This window comes from Urocampus carinirostris, chromosome 3 (genome assembly GCF_059441175.1).
Source record: "Urocampus carinirostris isolate Australia breed hairy pipefish chromosome 3, RoL_Ucar_1.0, whole genome shotgun sequence".
Classification (NCBI taxonomy): domain Eukaryota; kingdom Metazoa; phylum Chordata; class Actinopteri; order Syngnathiformes; family Syngnathidae; genus Urocampus; species Urocampus carinirostris.
In genome coordinates, this window is record NC_142351.1 from 65,145,668 (window position 1) to 65,167,553 (window position 21,886).

General features: G+C 38.9%; 1 protein-coding gene and 1 long non-coding RNA gene across 2 annotated transcripts in view; one reads left to right on the forward strand and one right to left on the reverse strand.

Annotated features, from left to right (window-relative positions):
• The window catches only part of spen (spen family transcriptional repressor), a 65,923-nt gene that overhangs the window by 30,701 nt on the left and 13,336 nt on the right, over positions 1-21,886 (reverse strand). Inside the window, exons 4-5 of the mRNA XM_088333011.1 lie at positions 19,282-19,602; positions 12,115-12,720 (exon numbers count right to left, since the gene is read on the reverse strand). Of these exons, the coding sequence (XP_088189137.1) occupies positions 12,115-12,720; positions 19,282-19,602 (927 nt within the window). The remainder of the gene's footprint in view (positions 1-12,114; positions 12,721-19,281; positions 19,603-21,886) is intronic.
• The window catches only part of LOC148370487 (uncharacterized), a 39,922-nt gene continuing 21,794 nt past the window's right edge, over positions 3,759-21,886 (forward strand). The window contains exons 1-2 of the long non-coding RNA XR_015850148.1: positions 3,759-3,865; positions 17,534-17,845. This is a non-coding gene — a long non-coding RNA (uncharacterized LOC148370487). The remainder of the gene's footprint in view (positions 3,866-17,533; positions 17,846-21,886) is intronic.

The window sequence follows — 21,886 nt, forward strand, 5'->3', positions numbered from 1 at the left end:
TAAACGGTACATTTTGATATCAATTCCCAACACCTTATTAAGGAAAATAGTTTTTTAAATGCTTTAATTTTTGGACGTGCTTGTGTAAATTTGTTGCTTTAGCACCCCCCAAAACGGGCTAGTTACGGTCATGCTGTGTGCCATTGTTTAAAAGGTATTGCTTTAGCAGTAAATGCTTTTTATGGCATAGAATTCCGATTCTAATTTGTCGGCCCCTGCAAAATGATACATGATTGCATTTGTGTGCATGCAAAGAAAAAATCATGTCTGCCTTATTTTCCTCTTCGTAACCCACTGCCAGCCTCTCTCCCTGCTCTCCTCCATCTTTCCTTCTATGTTAGCCGAGGTGCCACCGACTTGATGAAGGCTAGGCTGAAAGAGTGGGCAGGCAGCCAGCACTGGCTAGAATTTTCCAGTTTCAACTGGATAACGCGAAAGGGGGTTGTGTATGTGGGGGAACATTACCATGGAGGTGCACACTGAGGAGGAAAAAAAAAGATGGAGAAGCCGTCTCCTGAAAAAAAAAACCACAAAAGCTCTCCCTCCATTGACTGCGGACGTCGCTCTGATCTGTTTAGGCGAGGCACGGCAGTTTAATTCTAGAGCACATCGTGTACTAAAGGCAGAGGTGGGTAGAGTAGCTAAAAATTTTACTCAAGTAAAAGTACTGTTACTTCAGAATAGTATGACCAGTGAATGGCAATTTACTTTAAAAAAAAGTAATAAGTTATAGTAACTCAATACTTCTTCCAAAAAGTAATTGAGTTAGTGACTGAAGTAGTAAATGTAACTAGTTACCATGAAAAGTAGCTATTTACGTTACTTTAAATAATAAGTCGTTGCATGTAAAAGAATTTGAATTTTCTGAGCAGTATTCGAGCCATTTGAATAGAGAAGAACAGGCATAAAGTTGTGTTATAATTTCACAACATCAGCGATAGATTTGTCCTACACTTGAAGTGCAACTAAAATAAAAAGAAAACTATCATAAAACCACAATCAGCATGTACATAAACACACAAATCGTATGTGAACACACAAAACGTATGTAAATACACACAAAAACATGCATAAACACACTAAAACGTACGTAAACACAAAACATATGTGAACGAAAAACGGCAAGTCAAGTCCCATTTATTTATACAGCCCTTAATCACAAAAATGTCTCAAAGGACTGCACAGGATTACAATTACCCCATTACCTAATCTTAAACCAACATGCGGGCAATGAAAAACTCAAAACCTCAACCTACGTAAACACAAAATGTACGTCAACACATAAAAACTACGTAAATAAACAAAAACATACTTTAAAAACTCACAACAACGCATGAATCAAACTGCTTTTGGGAATAAGTTACAGTAACGGCAGAAAAATAATGAATTACCTCGTTATTAAAAATGACATAACATAAATACAAATACAAAGTTGAATAATGGCATTATTACCAACACAAAATATGAAACAATTTGAAGTAAAAAGTTGTCATAAAAATAATTACTTGAGGTAAAAAAAATACTTACTAAAAAAACTTACCAAGTTCTAAGTAACTGTAGCAACATCTTATTGATACATATTTTTTTAAACAACCATTTAATCAAATGATCAAAGTCCATCCAATCAACAACAAATTACATTGAATTAATAAATAAAATAGATTAAAATAATCAAGGTAAATTCAAGTAACTTAATAAAAAATAGAATAATCGTAGAAATCAAATAAATTAATCAACTACAAGTAGCACATTCAAAGCCTCAGTACTATTTTCGTCTGGCTCTGCAGGCAGAACAACAAGCTAGCCCAGCAATCGGCAACCTAAAATATTGAAAGAGCCAAATTGGACCCAAAAAACAAACTTGTTAGGAGCCACACAAAATTAAAAGACTTATAATGGACACAACACATGCTGTATGTATTTATATTAGCCTACTATCAAAATGACTAAGTTGGATGCTGCGCATCCTATGGAGAATGACGTAACTACTCTGTTGTCTGATACCGCCTCAAGTTTAAATTTGTTGCTATATTAATGAATTACTGACAATTTTATAGTTTTGATAAAATTAACGAAACACAGTTGAGAACTTTTTTTATGTTATTTTTATTTTGGGCATCGGAAAAAAGGGTGCATAATGTGCCCCTTATTTGGTTAACAAAAAGAGGGAAATAAAATGCAGCATGCATTTATAATAATAAAATAGCTGCCATTTGAAAATGTAGTGTAAATAAAATCTCATTACTACAATTTAAGTTTGATCTCTGTGCAGTTATTTTTCTCTTTTTACTTTTGGGGTCCATGGTGGCTCTCACACACGTCGGTTTGCTACCTGCCTGGCTGGTGACAGTGAGAGCCCTCTACTCAGGGGACATGGGAGAAAACAAGGAAAATGCACATAATTTCGGGGCGGCGATTTATGTAACGCACTAGATGTAGCCTAATGCAGCGGAGTAAGAGTACAGTTTCTTCTTCACAAATTTACTCAGGTAAAAGTAAAAAGTAGAGTGATTTAAAAGTACTCCCAGAAGTACAAGATCTCTCAAACTTACTCAAGTAAATACAACGGAATAAATGTAACAGAGTAACGCGGTAGATGTAACTCGTCACTACCCACCTCTGACAAAAGGGAACTTAATGTGCTTTACACCGGTCATTCTAAACTGGTCTAACTTTAGGACCCTCCATCACACCCTAATTGCAAGGCACAAGAAATAAAATAACCTCCAATTTATTGTATTTGGAGGACTGTGCAGTTTAAACCAGAGAGAGAAGAATAAACTCACAATAATATAAAATAAAAATGTCTAGCAAAACCAAAACGACTTTGAGCAATAATATTCCCTTTATTGCTCAATTAAAAAAAAAGTCCACCACTTTTTTAAAGGTACAGTGTAAAATATCTTACCACTTTTATGCCGCTGTTTTGTGTCATGCAACTTAAGATATGTGCTGAAAAGCACGAGGAAGAATACAAACTACAGTGACTAAAAGTGACGGAACTGCACCATTTTTCTTCTCATTTGTTTGCCTTTCACAAGTTATTTATTTTTTGGGCATACCTGTAGCAGAAAGATGGCCAACAACCATGCCAACACCCTCTAGGTAAAAAAAATGCACGTTTTAATGATAGTTCATTATTTTTTTCCTATTACTTAAATCAATATTGTTAGGGTTAGGGTTTTCAGGGCTGAAACAGATACCGATTATAAGTATTAAGAGGAGGCTGATAATCAATATTCGGACCTGATATTCATTTGCTATGTAAAGCAAATGAGCCCAGCACAAAATTGACTTCCAAGTAACTCAGAACTTTGGAATTGATGGAACGACTGCGTCCCCTTTTGGACAGTTCCCGAACGTACCAATTGATGTGCCATAATGAAATCTGATAACAAGAAGTTTTGAATGAAATTAAAACATCCAAAGCTTGGTATTGATAAAAAAAATGTTCTCACCATACTTAATTATGTCGATTGGAGGGGTATTCTCAAGTACAGAACAATACGCAAATTTCTCACTTCTTTGGCTTTTTAACAAGCTTAGCAACTTCTAGACCGTTACCTGATACTCCAGTATCGGATATCTAAGACCACGCCTGTAGAGACATGATCTGGTCAAAGCAAGTATCAGATATCTTAGCCCGCGCCCATAGAGGCATGGTCTAAACAAGCGTCCCTGGTACCTATTTGAGGAGAACTGATTGATAGTTCTCTTTCTTTTTTACGACCGGCTCTTGTCTTCAGCCCCCCATGGCGGGTGCTTGACGTGGCCATACAGGCCGGCCCTGGGACCCTGAGTCCAGCACGTGGGCCACACGTTGGAATCAACCAGAGCATGAGACCAAATCTCTCCGCAACAGCAGGTAAGACGGTATCATGTTTGATGGTTCTTGAAAAAAAAGCTTTTTTTTTCTGTTCAAAGGAATCTCCCCAAATCGACGAGCATTATCGTGGAAAAATTTCTTTTTAGTAACTTTCAGCGGTCGAAAACTCCCATAATCTCCGGATTCGAATTTATATCAGAATTTAAAAGAACACAAGTAATAACAATCTCATTTTTATCAGTGTAGGAAATTCTAGCATCCTTCAGAGAGAAAAACGATTTATGCTGATTCGTTTACTGATGGCAGTAAAGAATTTGTTTCAATCCTAACGATTTTAGAAATTAAAGCTAGAAAAATCCCTAAAGCTGTTAAAGCTTGAAAATAGGTGTAATACATTTTGAATAATGCAAAAAAACCAACGAATATTTGTTACAAGTTCAAATAAAACCTTAATAAGTCACTGAAACCTATTAAAATATATAAATTAGAAACTAACACAACTAACATGACTAATCTTTCTGTCACGAACCAGAACAGGAAACAGGAAGGAGAACCAATCGCGTAACGTCACTCACAGTTTATTGGGGAGAAGATGAATGATCGCACACTCGATCCGGGGATCGTTGGTCGCGGAAGTAGATTGATCGGAAGGAAGAAGTGGTCAAGATCAAAAAGATCGGGGCGAGAACAAAACAGGAGCAAAACACAGGCAAATAACGGAGATTCACAGGGCTTGGCAAAACAAGAGCAAAAAAACGCAGGCAAAACAGGGATTCACAGGGCTTGGCAAAACAAGAGCAAAAACACAGGCAAAAACGGGGATTCACATGCTTGACATATCTCAACAGAGTTGCTCGGCTGCATCTGAGCTTAAATAATCGGCCTATCTACTAAATAAAAAGGTCGATACTGATATCCGTCAAACTCCCAAAGATCTGTGCCAGTAATTTGCCTGCCCAATAATCGGTAAACCTCTACTAAATAATACACAATTCCTCGAAATCCAAACGCTTCACTTCAGTGGCTTTGTTTTCAACATAATAAAATCGATATCTAATATTATTTGCCGTACCTGCGTTTGGTCATACTCAACATGAGTAAACAAACATTCCTGTTCTCTTTTCTGTGGTGTGAAATGGGGTCATCGACTGACATTTGCAAATTATCACTACTGCTAAGGAGTTTAATTGACCCTCAGTTTATCTTTTGTTTGCATTACTTTCCCAAAGCAAAGGCCCACAACCCTCTGGAAACCAGGTCTGGAACCACTAGTTGAGAAACATTGCTTTACACAAAGACATTGGAGAGTTAAACATTTATGATTGAATAAAAAATAATTACAGTATTTCTTGCGATTTTTGGCGATTAGTGTATTACATTAATTAATGTGTTAAGTCAAGTTACGTGAAGCAGGAAACGTACTATTGCAAATTACAACTACCACAAATTCCAGACTACAGAGAGTGAGAAAGAGATAGATAGATACTTTATTCATCCTCGTAGGGAAATTCACATTTCCAGCAGTATCCTCGTGTTAAAAAATAAAATAAAATAAGAGATACAGAATATAAAAAATACCCAATACAACATGTAGAATAAAAAGCAGTTAAATAATGTTCAAAATATTAAACACTGTAATAAGAATAAAGCAAAATAAGCAAATTTGAAGTTAGGGTTTAATGTGGGCTTTTACTCCTCCAGGTGGAATTAAAGAGTCTCATGGCATGAGGAAGAAATTATCTCCTCAGTCTCTGTCCGTGGAACAAGATAGCAACAGCAGTCTGTCGCTGAAGCTGCTCTAGCCACATGCTCGAATTTAAGAACACAACACAATTTTGTCTTTGTTCAAGCCCCACTGGATTTTAAGTATGCCTACGTCATATGTTTCCGGATCATTTGAGTATTCAAGATGGCGATTATAAAGACAAGCACATATATTTTTACTCCAACGAAAGAAAACACCAATAAGGGCAGTGTCACTTAAAATTTGAGCCCTATAGTCTCAGACTTCAGCGCCAGGGCAACCATACTGTGAAGAATAGTGCCAGATTGCAACCCAGACATGGTTTTTGTGCTGTTGTCATTGGTGGTTGCCGCGGTGATGGACCAAATTGCATTCGCTTGTCATTTTCCCTCAAGCATTAAAGGAAACTCCAGAAACCTGTCAATGACGCCGATGATACGAAAAGTGAAGTGTAGCATTTTTGATAGATAAATAAATTGAGGACTTGTGGGTGAAAAGGTTGCAATATTGTACGTTATAAATACTAAATAAGGTACTGTCAACCCTTCCGATTTGCTCCTGTTATTAATTATATAAATGATGTTGGCAAAAATATGGACTAATTCGTCCTGAGGAATGTGATAAATGTTTCTAAACGTCACCCAATGTATTTGTATTAAGAGCGCACGCATTGTGGAAAAGAGCAGCGAGCTATTTTCTTTGGTACCGCCGAATGAGCCGAACCTTATTTGAAACCAAGGTGTTTAAAATATAGCAAAAAATTAGAATCATGTAATCAGGAAATTACAGTCATACAGTATGTTTGCACACAGGCCGCTTCCCTCATCCATGATATTTAAACGCCTCAAAGCACTGTGGAATTGAAGTACCACACTAATGATACATGCAAACTCCAACTTACTGACTAATAAACCTCATGTGTATTGGTTGATTTGTCTGTAATATGTTTGTTTAATTCTCTACCTCCATTGTTACATTAATACTGTTGTATCCATCCATATATAATGCAAGTCAATGCTTTTGGCAAGCCCCATACGTGCACACATTGTAAAAACAAGACAGAGAGAGCTAGAGCAAACAAGTATGGTAGTTCATTCGAAATTGGTGAGTAAAATGAATGAAATCAGCATTTATCTAATGTCTTAAACGTCATCTATTTGCGTGTTGACCTAATTTTCACTTCACTCTTGTAATCAGAATAGTCGTGAACAACATTAAAATGGGGTTGTTCGTTTTTCTCTAGAGCATGGAAACTTATTCGGATTGTTCCTAAAATCAGATTTCTGATCTCAGTATTACCTGCATGTAAATATAGTCATTGACTTTTATCAAAGAATTCAAGATCAAAAGTACCAGGACCGTTCCACGCAATGACGTTGTACAGAGATGAGTGATATACACATTCTCCGCCCTCCTCCCTAAAAAAAAGCCTCTTCTGTATTGGTTGATTTCTCCAGGACATTTTCTTTTATCATTCTGCCCCCATGGCAAAAATGCCACAGTTGCATTACTCCATGTAAAGTGAATGACACAGTTTGCAGATGTCGACCCAAAATGAAGGGAAGCCGTTATGGAGACAGGCCTACTCAACAAATAAAGGGATTTATTGACAAAAACCAGGAACACAAATTAAAAACAAACCAATTCTCAAAACAACTGCTAAAGTGTGCAAACCAGAAACGAAAAACAAACCTGACAAAATGGTAGACCGGATGGGAGTGGCAACAAAATACAAAACACTGCACTAATCGGTTTCTGCATTATGCTTCTGGACCTCTGAGAGGGGTTCTGACAACAGTTGTATCCATCCCTGTATAGTATAGTAAGTCCATAGTTCTGGTCACCATATATAAGCACACCTTATAAACAAACCGGACACAACAATGAAGCACCTTTTTGGAGCCAAGAAGCATGTTGCTTTGGTGATTTTGGCGATTGCGGAAACAACGTGTACTGCGAGATGACGTTGTTTGTGGATGTCAGAATCTTGACACTCCCACTGACCAGTGAAATTTTCTTGAACGCCTCCAGCGTTAGGTTGAGAAATGTTAATCACTCATGGGGGAGGGCATCTTGAAACCTTAATTATATACCCTGCTTTGTTTTATGGGACGGCCCTCAAAGGCGGTATATAAATGACATATAAATGCGCTGAGAAACTCTTGACCAGGCGCACCATATTTCTGATAGACTATCGTGCATTGGATTCTGACTCATTTTCACAAGATAATACATAGACATTTTAAATTGTGTACCCCGTACAACAATTATTGTTCAGGGGAGAAAATATACATATACACATCCATCCATCCATCCATCCATACATACATACCGTATTTTCCGCACTATATGGCGCACCATGTTATAAGGCGCACCTTCAATGAATGATATATTTTAAAACTTATGCCATACATAAGACGCACCCCATTATAAGGCGCTATAAGTGCATGCTGGTTTAAGATCAGGTAATTGTGCAATTTTGTAATTGTAATCCTGTGCAGTCCTTCGAGACATTTTTGGGATTAAGGGCTATTTACGGTAAATAAATGTGACGACTTGACTACAGTAGAGAATGTAGTTACGTTATGCAACCTCTAGATGTTGCCACGCTCAAGGGAATGTCAACAAAACATTCAAAAAGGTCAAACTTTATTAACAAACAAGCTTTCCACAACTCCATTCACTCCCAAAATAAATAAACAGCCGTTTTATTATTTTCTCTGAGGTAAAGCATTTTCGTGACACATCTTTAACATCTTTGAACAACATCGACATATCATTTTATTTTTTGTCCATTTAGTCAACACGCAAAGAAAAAAACGTCTGATACTGTTATTTTAAATGAAACGTTAGTGCAATCGCAATAAAGTGACACTCGTAATGTGCAAAAACAACGAGTGCAAAACGATAACAATAAAGCAATAACATAATAACTGTAAAATGTAAAACGTAAACACACAAAAGAAAAACAAAGATCACTCTATAAGCTCCTCATCGACGAATCCCTCGAATTCTTCTTCTGCTGTGTTCGAATTGACCATATCTCAGTGAATGGGCCATCCAACACGTCCGGTGTTTTTGTGCCAGCGCTGTTGCCTTCATACGTATAGTTATCGTACTGACACTTCTGCTTGCCGCTCTTTGTTGAACAACCCACTGTTCAAGTGTCTCCTCTAACTCTGGCCATCTTGCTTTATTGCCACGGAAACTTTGTTGAGTTTTCCTTACTTGGCGGAGCTTATCTTCATCCTTTCTCCACTTCCGTACCATCGATTCATTTAAGTTTAACTCTCTCGCTGCCGCTCTATTGCCGTGTTGTGCTGCGTGACTGATCGCTTTGAGTTTAAACTCGGCGTTGTACGCGTGTCTCTTAACAGGAGCCATTTTTTATACAAATGCACGTATGAAAGAGAATCTCTCTCTCTCTCTCTCTCTCTCTCTCTCGCTCTCTGTCAAACGTGACATTCTGAATAATTCTGCGTTTGTTTAAGGTAAATTGTGCTTTACATCTTCACCAGTCAAAACCCTGGATTCAGACAAATACTGTATTTGTTGAATATGAATTAAGCAGTTTAATGGGGTAGCCATTTTGCCACTTAGTAAACAAATACAACACGAGCCCCGGCAACTACCAATCGTTTAATATTTCCCAGTATGCACAGCGCGAAAAATGGAGTCGGCGGCTGTTTCTCGTAGTTGCGAGACCTTGCGAATTTAATATTGAGCCATATATAAGGCGCACTGTGTTATAAGGCGCATGGTCAGCTGTTGAAAAAAAATAAGACTTTTAGGTGCGCCTTATAGTGCGGAAAATACGGTACATACACACACACACACACACACACACACACACACACACACACACACACACACACACATATATATATATATATAAGTGGAGGGAGCGAGGCGACTGGGAATCCGCTCCACTCTATCTCTACTCCCTAAGAGACAACAAGGCAAAGAAAGGGGGGCGGGAGACCGAAAGGTTTCGCAAACCATAGTAATAGGGTCACTAAATGTGAGAAGATGTGGAAGTAAAGCGACTGAGTGGAAGAAAGAGGAGATCGGAAGGATGATGACTAAAAGGAAGGTTGTGTCACAATCACCCGGATCGGGAACACCTGTGTTCAGGATTTGGCGCCAACAGCCAGGACAGCTGATTGGCGCACCCTGTATATTTAAATCCCCAGCTTCCAGTTACACTTTGTTGGATTGTACTCACGCTACCTGTTGCCTTCAGCTCAGTAAGCCCGTACCTCTGACTCTTTGCCTGCTCCCTGTTCTCTTCTGATTGATCTCCGTTGCCGACCCGTTTCTGTAAATCTGCCCTGCCCGTCTGACTCCTGAACTATTTTCCGAACACTACGATTACGCCTGTCCGCGACCATTCCCGCCAAGCCTTCACCCGCCTGTCAAGTTCCGTCAATCCGCCAACCAACGGATCGAAGAATCCCACCTTGTCATTTCCTTCCTTTCAATAAAACCAAGAAACGAGCGCAAGTGATCTCAGTCTTCCTTTCGTCCTGTCTGACAGGTTGATGTGTTAGCTTTGAGTGAAACAAAGATGAAAGGAAAGGGTGAATTACAGCTTGGAGGTATGTATGGTAGGAAGTCTGGAATTACGGGTGGACATGCTAGAGAAGGAGTGGCTGTGCTTGTGAGTGAGAAAGCAAAGGAAAAACTGGTGTAGTGGAAAGAGATATCTTCCAGCTTGATGTGGGCGAGGTTAAAGTGGGGTGTAGAAGTATGGATGTTTATAAGTGCATATAGACCTGGTTCAGAAAGAAGTGCTGAAGAGAGAGAAGAATTATAGAGGGATGTGTTCGAATGTGTGGCAAGTGCGAAAGAAGGGTGGAACGTGGTAATACTTTAAGTGGGTGATGGAATGCTTGAAAATGTGATTGGTAGATATGGAGTACCAAGAAGAAATGAGAATGCGAAGAAATTGATTGAGTTATGTGTAAAAAATTAGTTGGTGATTGGAAATACATTGTTTGAAAAGAGGGACGTAAATAAGTATACCTTTGTCAGAGTGGATGGTGGTGAGATGCTGGACAGAGCATTGATGGATTATGTAGTTGTTAGGAAAGGGATATTAAGTAGATTGTTGGAAGCTCATGTTTACAGGGGTGAAATGAGTGGTATGTCTGATCATTTTTATGTGGAAGAAAAACTGAGAATAGATAGATCGTGGAGGGCTACTTATAAGAAGAGGGTGAGGGAAGAGGTGAAAATGTCAGAGTTGAATAAGGAAAGAGTTTAAACAGAGGATAGGGGAAGAGTATGAACGGATTAGTCGAACAGAAGTGGAAAGTGTGGAAATGGAATGGAATGATGAGGTATCAGAGGCTGTGACAGAAAAGAGACGTGCCTTTGAGGAGTGGCTACAAGATAATAGTGGTTGCACGTATAAAAGGTATAAAGTGAAGAAAAGTTTGTAAAACCGGCAGTAGAAGCAGCGAAAAGGTAAGCGAATGATGTTGAAAGATAGGACTGAACTTTGAGGAAAGGAGAAAAGTGTTCTGGAAAAAAGTGAAAAGAGTAAGAAAGAGCGAGTCTGGAAAGAAAGACAAAGTGAAAGATAACGTTGGTAGATTGCTGGTTACAATAGTGCAGTCAAGATGATATGGGCAGAGTATTTTGAGGAGTTGCTAAATGTGGAGGGTGGGAGAGAAGTGAGAGTCGAGGTGATCAATGGAATGGAGAGAATTTCCGTGTTGGGTGATTTAAATGTGAAGCCTGTGGAAACATATTCTTGTGTCCCGTTTCATCTGGAGCGACGAAAGCATGACTAACTTGATGCCGAGGTGCCTAACTTGTTTGGGCATTTGGGTTGGCCATGGTCCAAAAATGTGTTTTTTGCCCTTTTTTCTCTTTGTGTCTGTCACAACTCTTGAGGGATATGACCAAGGTAGATATACTGTGTATATATATATATATATATATATATATATATATATATATAATTTGTTCGACCAATCTCGTCTTGACCGTTTCAGCTTTAATCCAAATTGTCTTGGTCACTGGAAGCAGCAAGAACGTCATCGTAGATTGCTAGTATTGTCACAGTATTCTACATATTCTGTCTTGCTGTGAGTAAATAGGTGCTGCATGGAAAAAAACTGTCCATGAGTAAGCCAGTGAGCAAGACACTGCAACCTTGTTTAATATTTGTGGAATGCTGTGTAATAGTTTGTCACTGTGCATCTTTGTTCTGACATTAAAAATTGGTTAAGCAGCATTGGATACTGTCAACTTTTACTCAGGGGGAAAAATACATTTAAAATGTAAAAGGAAAAAAAACATGATAATTATCACCACAATAATAAATTGATAAGAAATATTTTATCGCGATAACAATTTTTGTCATATCACCCAGGCCTACTTCCACCCCTTCTTTGCTGAGTCAATAAAGCCTTCTTTAATCTCCAGTCAGTGTGTCCGATTTTCCTCCAAGGTGCATCAGACTATATTTTGCAGTTTCATTACAGCAGTTAAACAACAAGTATATATCTGAGAAAAAAATGGAAAATTCTCTCACCTGCCACTTGTGCTGCTGCTGGTACTGCTGATAGAGTCAGAACTGGAGGAGCGGCTGTGAGATACAGAGATGCTGTGGGAACGTGGCGGCCGACTGGCCTGGCTGGCTAGCTTCTGGGGTGAAGGGTTACGGGAATGCGTGGAGTGCGGGGAACGGCTGCGACTGTTTGGAAAAGAGCGCTCGCTGCGACGTGCCCTGTCTTCTCGGTAGAGGTCCCTGTGAACCACGCTGGCCAGGGTAAAAGCCTCCCTGGTCCGGGATTCGTAACGAGGCTCCGGTGTCTCAAAGCGACACGGGCTCCTGCTGTGGGAGCGGTAAAAGGTAATCCCGCCAGCTGCAGAGCCTCCACTTCCCCCTGCGGCAGCACCCGAAGCGGCGCTCGTTCCGGTGTTGCCAGCAACAGAGTTAACCATACCGCAGACTCCGGACGATAAAGTTGTAATGCTTCCGATGGAAATACCAGATCCATTCCCAGACGAGCTAAGAGTTCTGTCCCTTGAATAATAGTCGGTGTCATAGTGCCGTTGACGTTCAAAGCTGGTCCCTTGACGCTCATGGTGACCATAAGCGCTGTGGTCGTATGATCGCTCACGACTTTCAGCAGTCCTAGTGCAGACAAAAAACAAGGTAAGAAAAACGTGAAACAGAAATCGTCTTTTTTATAAAAGCAATCATTTTCTAATTATTTTCTTAAGAACACGGGTAGGCTTTCCGAAATCTTGGTGTGTTTGCAGAATCAGAGGCCAGTCATGAAAGTCGATTGGAGTAGAGAAGAAAGGCGAAAATAATTATAAAGTATGTACAGAGACCCCGCGCTACTTCGCGCTTCACTTGTCGTTGATTCACTCCTCCGCCAATTTTTGAATTAATTGACTCAGTCTTTGTTGTCATTAATATCATTGTATCGTGCATTGTGTTCAGCGGGGACAGATTAAGGAGGGTGCTCTGTTTTGGGTGGGTGTGACTGTCTATACGCGCGTCCAGTATGGGCTGGTGTATGCTGTCAGTCAAACAGCGGGCGGATTCTGCTTTCATAAACAATCTGGGAAGGGTAACGACTGCTAGCTTTTAGCGTCTCGTTTCATTGAAAATAAATTTATCAATTAAATTGGAGGAAAGTCGAAAGAGGCTAAACAAATAGTGATCATCAGTGGGTGCTGTGTGGATTATTACTGGGTTCTAAAAGCGACTCGGGCGGCTTCTGGGAAAGGTCAGGAGCGGTTCTGCTGGTCCAGCCTACTGCTAACGACTAGGATAACTACTCTCCAAAGCCACCACTGCAGACCCTGTATCTTGCCAAAGCCATGTCCATTTGCCATGAAACGGATGCAATTATGTGTTGTGTGTTAATATTTGTAGATCTATAATTGTTACTTTCTTACAGTAGTAGTTTTAGTTTTTTTATAAAGGTGCGACGCTTCTTCTCGGATTTTCACTTTTTGCGTAGGGTTCTGGTTCCAGTTAACAGCAGAAACTGAGGGATTTCTGTACATGAATCACAATTCGTTAAAATATATCAATTCATTGGGAAATGGGACATTACTAAAAATGAATTATGATTAAGTGCTATACTGAAATTGCAAATGTTTCTTTTCATCCAGCAGACATAACATTGCTTTCATGGAGGACAGAAAATAAATCGATCAGTTGTTTATTAATTAATCCTTGGACGGATAATCTACATCCCCCTTCTGTGGTCCGCTTCGACTGTTTCTTAAAGAATCTTCACTTTGTTCTTGAGTGCTAGAGCTACTAAATGCACCTCAACAAATAAAATACACTATTCCCTGGCCATTTCACAGTTTGACCTTTGCATCCTCAGTGTATTGTGGATTTTTTTTTTCATCCCATGAATAAATTCATACTTTGTGAAATTTTAGCCTGACTTTGAAGCGATTTTTCACTAAAAACGGAAACTGCCTTCTTAGAATTAATTGTTTACATGTCTAGTGACAAACGAATAACCCAATATACATGGCGTTTACAAACAATCAGATCAGTGGAAGTCAATCATGGGCAGTGTCACTATACAAATAAACACAATTTCTTCACCTAACTCTTTTTTTGTACTACAAGTCCAGAGGGCTTTGTGGCATAAAAATATGTTAGATGAAGTAAATTGCAAGGTTGTTTAATGCTATATTATATACGTGGATATATTACATGATAAAGCTCGACCGATATGGGTTTTTCAGGGCCGATATCAATTAGTAGTATTAAGAGGGGGCCAATAACCAACATTTGAAGCAAATAATAATTTCCTTTGAAAGCTTAAACATTGGCGTAAGACATTTTTAATAATGCAAAAAGAGACAAATAACATTTGCTATGAATTCAAAGACAACTATAACAGCTCTCTGAAACCTTTTACAGTAAAATAAATTAGAATTTCAACACACTTACATGACTAATCTTTCAAATAAAAACCAAAAACTGACAGTGCAGGAAATAAATTTAGGCTTAGCAGCATCTCGTATAAATGTAAATAAAATCTCAAATAGAGACCTGTTTTTATTTAGAATAAATAAAAAAGGCAATACAACAAACATGACCTAAAGTAACGTAAAACAAAAGGTAAATCAAAATTTCAAAGGTGCAGGCGAATTGAAAAATGTGGGCATTCCTGTTTTAGAGCAATATTGACAAATTGATGGTATTGTAACAGCTCAACTCAACCTTCCACTTTAGCGTGCTTTTTATGCTTTCTTTCAATCACAAATAAGCACACGTGATTGACCAATGATTGTTGTCATAATAGCTAATATATCAGTCTCCCCCTGAATGTGCATCCCTGAAACAAGGAAACTATACCATTCACACTAGACATGCTTCTCAAACAAAGACTTTTTAAAATCTCAATTTTATCAACCGTCTCGACTTACAGGTATGTCGGGACTCAGGAGTTAGCAGAGCTGCCGCTGTTTACTCCGCTCTAACGTAATTTTTCCTGCCTCAATGGTTTAGCCCCCGGGCGCCTGTCTCATCAGAAGGCGCAGGGTGGGTAGCGTATGAGACATAAGGCAGGAGAGAGAAATGCTCGGCTTTATCTGAGCCTAAAAATGCCGATACAGATATCTGTCAAATTACCAAATATCGGTGCTGATAATCGGCCCGCCTGATAATCGGTCCTCCTCTGTTACATGGTTCCCATTTAATAAGTTCACTTAATACAGGTGGTATTGGAACGGATTAACCGCGAAAATCGAGGGAAATGCTGTAATGACAGTTTCCTTTTATAGTTTTACCATTTTAACATATTAGAAATACCGGAAACAAATATTTTAACACTTTATTAAGTGTTTAAGCAAATCAATTTTGTAGTTTCTGAATTGCTTCTTTCGGACTGGTGTATTTGATATTTATGTCTTGCAGAGCCAAAGAAGATTGTCTTGTATATCACAAAGTTGAATGCAGAAAACATGAAGCGTATCTCTATAGGAAAACACTTTCATAAGATTATTATAACTGTCAGGTAAGGAAAGTTGAGGGGAAAAGGAAAAGATAGAAGGTAAAAAGTGCAAGGGTAAGTGAAGTTAGTGCAAAGCTCAGAGTCAGCGGTGTAAACTACATACTGGGGGTTAGCGAGGATAGCTAAAATACACAGGCAGGGCAGGACATACCAACCTTTTGGGAAAGTGGTCACTGGACCTAGGATTCCAAATACAATACAGGGAAAACCAAACTTTGTAAAAAAATGATGAGTGGAGGGTGGTGAGCGGGAAAAAAACGGTTAATATGAAAAAATGTAATCCTCATCTTCAGGGTTGGAGAGAGGAGCTGGAATGGAAAGGCTTCGATGAGTCGACTCGAGTCCATATATCCATTCTCGTACGTGTTTCATTAATACTGCAATTCCAAGAGTCCATCCTTTACTTACTATATATCTTGACTGATTTTCCATTCTATAACCGGGTTTGTTAGCTGCTGGGAATTCCACAAAAATGAGCCAGAACCATCCAGTTCAATCCATTCCAGTTTTACGTGAAAGGTGCTGATCAAGGGTAATCCATTTTCTTGCAGTCATTTAGTTGGAGAAAAAAATGTGAAATTCTAGTTATCTGTCCTTGCTTGATTCAGCATGCAGTCCACAAAAAAATGACTGTTTGTAATTTCATCCAGCAGGTATTTTCCCACGCAAGAGAACGTAGGTATTCCACAAGTATATCTTCTCCAAAAGTGAGGAGGCCATGACTTTCCGGCCAGAATCATCCATATTTATCCTTGAGATTTTAATTAAAAAAAAAATGGATTAAAAAAAAAAACTCCCCCTTAGTTAGGAAGACCTGAGGCTCTTGCATTTTTGTTCTTTCAGCATGCTGAGCATAATTCCAAACAAATGAACTGAAAAGGTGGCAACCTGTACCTTTGACGGGATAGAATATCCTCTGGGTGTTAATCCAGCAGCGGGGGATATATTTCCTGAGCAAAATATGACTCCACTGTGAATAAATGAAAGATGGGACTCATCCAAACAATCCTGTTTTGTAGTATACACTCTTTGCTCGGTTTTTTGACTATATGGGGATGACAAACGGTCATATAATCCACCAGGCCAGCCATGTAACTCCAGATTAGGAGAGGAGTCCCAGTTGCTGGACCACTCTCTCTTTAGCACTCTGCTTTTAGGCATCACCTGAGAAAATGTATCACGTTCAATCTTTACCTCCACAGATTACGTACCTGAGAAAAACTCTGTATTTAGAAAAGATTGAGACCATTTTTTTTAATTGGCTCCCAGACCATGCAAACTCACATGAGGCAATACACAACGTGATTGTCCTAGCATGGCATTATATTAACTGGAGCTGCAACAACCAAGCTATTCATCAATAAGCCATGTAAACAAAAAGGCGTTTTTCCAAATCTATTAAAAATTTGTAAAAGATTTCATTAGTTTTCAGATTATCAACCTGTACCGTATTTTCCAGACTACAAGGCAAAGCTAAACGACACCAATTTTCCTGAAATTCGCAAGTGCATTTAATTATCCTTTTAGACTAGGAAATACAGTGGATACAATTGGAAATGCATAATTACAATAACATTCTATAATATAGGGTAAACATTTTTGAATAAGCCAATATATTTTAAAAGTGAAAATAGATAATGTCATGGTAGTTTATGCTCTAATGTGCATGAGACATCAAAGTCATACTGATCATAGAGAGTTTGGTAAAGGGATCTTTGAGTTTGTTATTTTAAATACATTAATAATTTGAATACAGATGCAAAAATATACAAGACGCAAAGTCCGTTATGGGACAAAGAGCCTTTAATGTGCCACAAAAGCAAAATATGGAACATCTTGGCCACAAAGTTTGTTTTTCAACAAAAATATGAAATCTTAAAGGGATGCAATGTGTAATGTACAACGGGATAACCATTTGATACTCATTTTTCCAGAATTGTGTTTTTCCAGAACCAGCGTGTCACACACCGCTGCCCATCAACGCCGAGGTCCGGCTCATCTCTGAAGAGCTGTATGACGCTTTACACAGAAAAATAACAGCGGCCAGATGATGAAGGTGCTGTATTTGAGTCATATAGGGAGGCTTCACCTACTACTGGTATCCGTAAAAAACAGTACAATCTGTTTCATGTGGGAAAGCAAACGCCTATTCAAATAAACATCCAAGGGAGGGATCAGTGCCGCCTGGCTGATGTGAACAAGACAGGAACAAGACAGGAAGTGGTACCCCGATGACCCCAGCGGTTGAGGAATTCCTGAACTGTAAGTTTATGTTCTATGAAATTATTATTATTTTTTCAATGTTCTCAAGGGACCTTTTGACGCAATCCTAAATCTTACAGTAGTTTTCATTTCATGTGCCTTACCATTGTCAGGTGTGCCTTGCAAGTTATCCCAAAAGGCTATTTTGGGAAGATGTTCCGTATAATACGTAAAATATAGTTGATGGTTAAAATTGTCAACTGTCCTTTGGATAGAGGTTATTTTGGAGTTAATTTAAAATATAAAATAAAATCTGACATCACAGCAAACTGTCATTGGTCACAATATGGTGTCATATTTCTTTTAATTTATTTATCATTGGATGCCTCCTGTATGCCACCCTAAGGAGGTGTTCCGGGTATGTCCCACTGGCAGGAGGGTACACTGGAGGGACACCTGGGAACATCTCGAGAACCTGTCGGATAGCTGGATGAAGTGGCTGCAGTAGAAATGCCCTGGGCTTCCCTGCTGAGGCTGCGTTTTTTTTTTTGTTTTAAGGTTTTTTTTCCCAAAATCATGTGCAATATTAGGGGAAGTTTCCTTTTTGGGAGTAGGTTCATTTTGAAAAAAAGTGATTTGCTGTAAACATGGAAAATATTGATGAATGCATGTTTTCTGAGACATTATGAGGGTAAAGAATTTTTACATGCCAAGAGACAAACATATTAACCTCATATATGTGGTGTTAGTGAGTGTTTCTAGTCAAACCGGGAACAAGTCATTTAGAAAATAGATGTATTTTCTACATTTGACTTTTAACATTAAATATAGGAATTATTTAATTTGTGTCACCAAATCCAAGGAAATACTGGGCTTGTTTCTTCCGGCCTCCAAAAGTAAGCTCCATTGTTGTGTTTACAAGTTGTGCTTGTATGTGGCTTGCCAGAAGCATATACTTGCACTGTATATGGATGGATACAACTGGCATCCACAATATATGGACTAGCATTTTTGCCATAGGGTCATGAACTAAAACTGGAATCTCCCAGGGAAAAAAAATACATGAGTCTTTCTTCCATTTGTCTCTGGATTACAAGTCTTACAGTGCTTTGGGTCATAAAAATACCCCGGATGAGGGAAATCAACTAGATTATTTATTATATATTTTTTGGGTTAGGGTAATGGGAAAAAGCAAGGACTGCAATCAGAATAGTTGAAGTCGGACGAAGACCCTGATCTGATTTCTGTGCGGGTTTACATAATGGGAAAACGATTCCAACACAGCACATATTGCCTCATAAGAGTATGCCCTTAGTCACAAGGAGTTACAAGTATATCTTAAAATAACACATAAAGGAGAACTGACTTTAGTGTGGATCCCTGCAGGATTATATCCTCTTAAGAAGCAATAAATGCACTAAAAAGACACTTGATGATAGGGTATTTACTAACAAAGCACGCCTTCCTCTACCGTCATAGAAACGGTGTCCACTTACCCGTCTAGTCTCCGTTCATAGCGTCCATCTCTGCTGTGGAGCGAGGCTTGAGGGCCGTACACGCCCCCCCCTGCTGTCCGCGTGAACCCTGATACATCCCGGCTTCGAGAGCCCAAAGACAGACTATCGTCCAGTCCCCTGGCGGCACTAGGAATTGTACCCGGTTCGTTGTAATCAGTGCGCAGGTCTCTGTCCCCCATCTTGTTGATGGCATTGTGAGCCTTCTGAGCGCTTTTGATGTCCACAAAATCCACAAATGCTGCCACTCCGCCCTCTGAACCCCGTTTAGGCAGGACTTTGACACTCTCCACACGTCCATATCTGCAGAAAAAACAGCCAAAGCAAACTCATGGCAAACGAGCAAAGAAGATCAAATAACTCAACTTGTTTTCACGAATTAGAAAATAACCATTTCTGAATGGCTTTACGATTTTGGAAAAAAAATCTAAGTACAAATTTTCAGGCCAGTATTGAATATTCAATATGAATTTTGAAAGAAAAGTGTATTTTCTGTGCTAGTTTTGTTTTTTGTGGCTACTTAACGCTCCAGTTGCCCTCTGGTCAAAACGACGCACCACTGTGTTGTTAAAAACAGAAAATTTTGAATTATATTTTATTTAACTTAAAATGTTATGGCTAATCCTAGATTGGCCCCAACAATAGAAAATTGAAATGTTGTTTTTAATTCACATGTCCATATAAGCTGTATAAAAAAAGTACAAAATTGGTCTTTAAAATTTGGAAATGGAAAACGCTCTCGAACCTGCGGATCTCTTCTTGGCTCTTGGGATAACTAGTAGACCAGCATTTTCAGAGCGAAGGCTCCGGAACATAGGGGGAAATTAAATCTGAAAGATAAGAGGGAGCAAGTCCATGCATAATTTTCTATACTACCAACAGAACCTTAAAATCACATCTTAAGCTAACAGGGAGCCAGTGCAGGTAAGCTAAAATCGGGGTAATGCGATCAAACTTTCTTGTCTTAGTTAAAAGCCTCGCTGCAGCATTTTTTACCAGCTGAAGACTCTTGATTCTGGGTTTCGGGAGACCGGAGAGTAGTGCATAACAATAATCGAGACGGGAGGTAACAAACGCGTGAATTATAATCTCCGCATCCGACTGAGACAGCATAGGGCGAATTTTAGCAATGTTGCGAAAATGGAAGAAAGCTGTTCTAGTAATATTCTTCACGTGTGTTTGAAAGGACAGATCGGGTTCAAATATGACACCTAAATTTTTGACCGAGTCACTCTGGTTGATATTACATTTGTCAATGTTCAGAGCAGTTTTTGAGAACAAGTCACTGCATTTAGATGGACCAATAACTAACATTTCGGTCTTTTCAGAGGTAAGACCCAAGAAGTTGAGTGAGATCCACTCTTTTATCTCAGTGAGGCTGGCCTCCAAATTTCCACAATTTAGCGTGGCAGATTCCTCCATCGGAAGATATAGTTGAGTGTCATTTGCGTAGGAATGGAAACTGATATTATACTTGCGAATAATTATCACCTAATGGGAGCATGTAAATGCTGAAAAGAAGGGGGCAAAGTACTGAACCCTGCGGAACACCACAGGTAACACTAAAAGGCTTAGGCAGCACTAAGGTCCAGCAGCAGCAAGAGTGATGAAGAGCGTCCATTGCCAGTAGAAAATCATTGGTTACCTTAATCAGGGCTGTCTGTCACTCCCAGAGATGTTCTAGACATGTTCGTTCTCATTTATTTTTCCTTGACTGGGAAAAAAACGACTAATGGTCAACATTCCGTATCTGCTTTGATCTTTCCTGTGATTTGATGGTTGCCACACATGAATGACTGTAATACCAATGCATGAGATGGAATCCATTGTGGGAAGTTGCTGCCACCTTGTGGGTATTTTGGAGAACTGCTTTGATTGAATTTAATTGAAATCAAGGGTTATATCTAAAGCCCCTCTTCTGCTTTTCTAAGAAACATTTTATTTTTCTCTTTTAGCCCTACTGTCGTGGGGTTACGGTTATTTAGATAAGGCTTTTTAAACCATGGTAATACCAAGGTTAAAAAAACAACGCCCTCTTCTGGAGAGCATTGTTATTGTTGGCATCTGCTCACACAAGGCTCAAACTGCATTGGTTTGTGATGACACAGTTGCACTACATCACATGGCGATATCTATTAGATTTCGGTTAATCATGCAGCCCTAATGTGAACTAAAAAGAATACAAATTACCATTTGTAATTTTGTTGTACCAAAATGTCGAATCTCAGCGCATGCAAAATATCGATTGAGTTCCAATATTTTGTAAAAATTTTTTTTTAAAAAGGCCCAAAGAAACAACGTAGATTAAATATTTTTTACTTTAGGTTGGCAATTTTTTAAATTTCTAAATGAAAACCATACTTTAATGAAAATACCGTGTATTAAAATATTTTTTTTCCCCCAAAATTGTAGAATATTCGATACCATTGAAAGAGATAACAGGTATAGTAGACTCCTGGGGTTAAGAGGTTCCTACCCTACAAATTCCTTGTTCCCAGTCAAGGACGTTTTCATCCTGTGGCCGTATTTTTCCAAGCGATAAGATTGACTTACACATTAGAGTATGATTGTGCAAGTTGCCCATCTG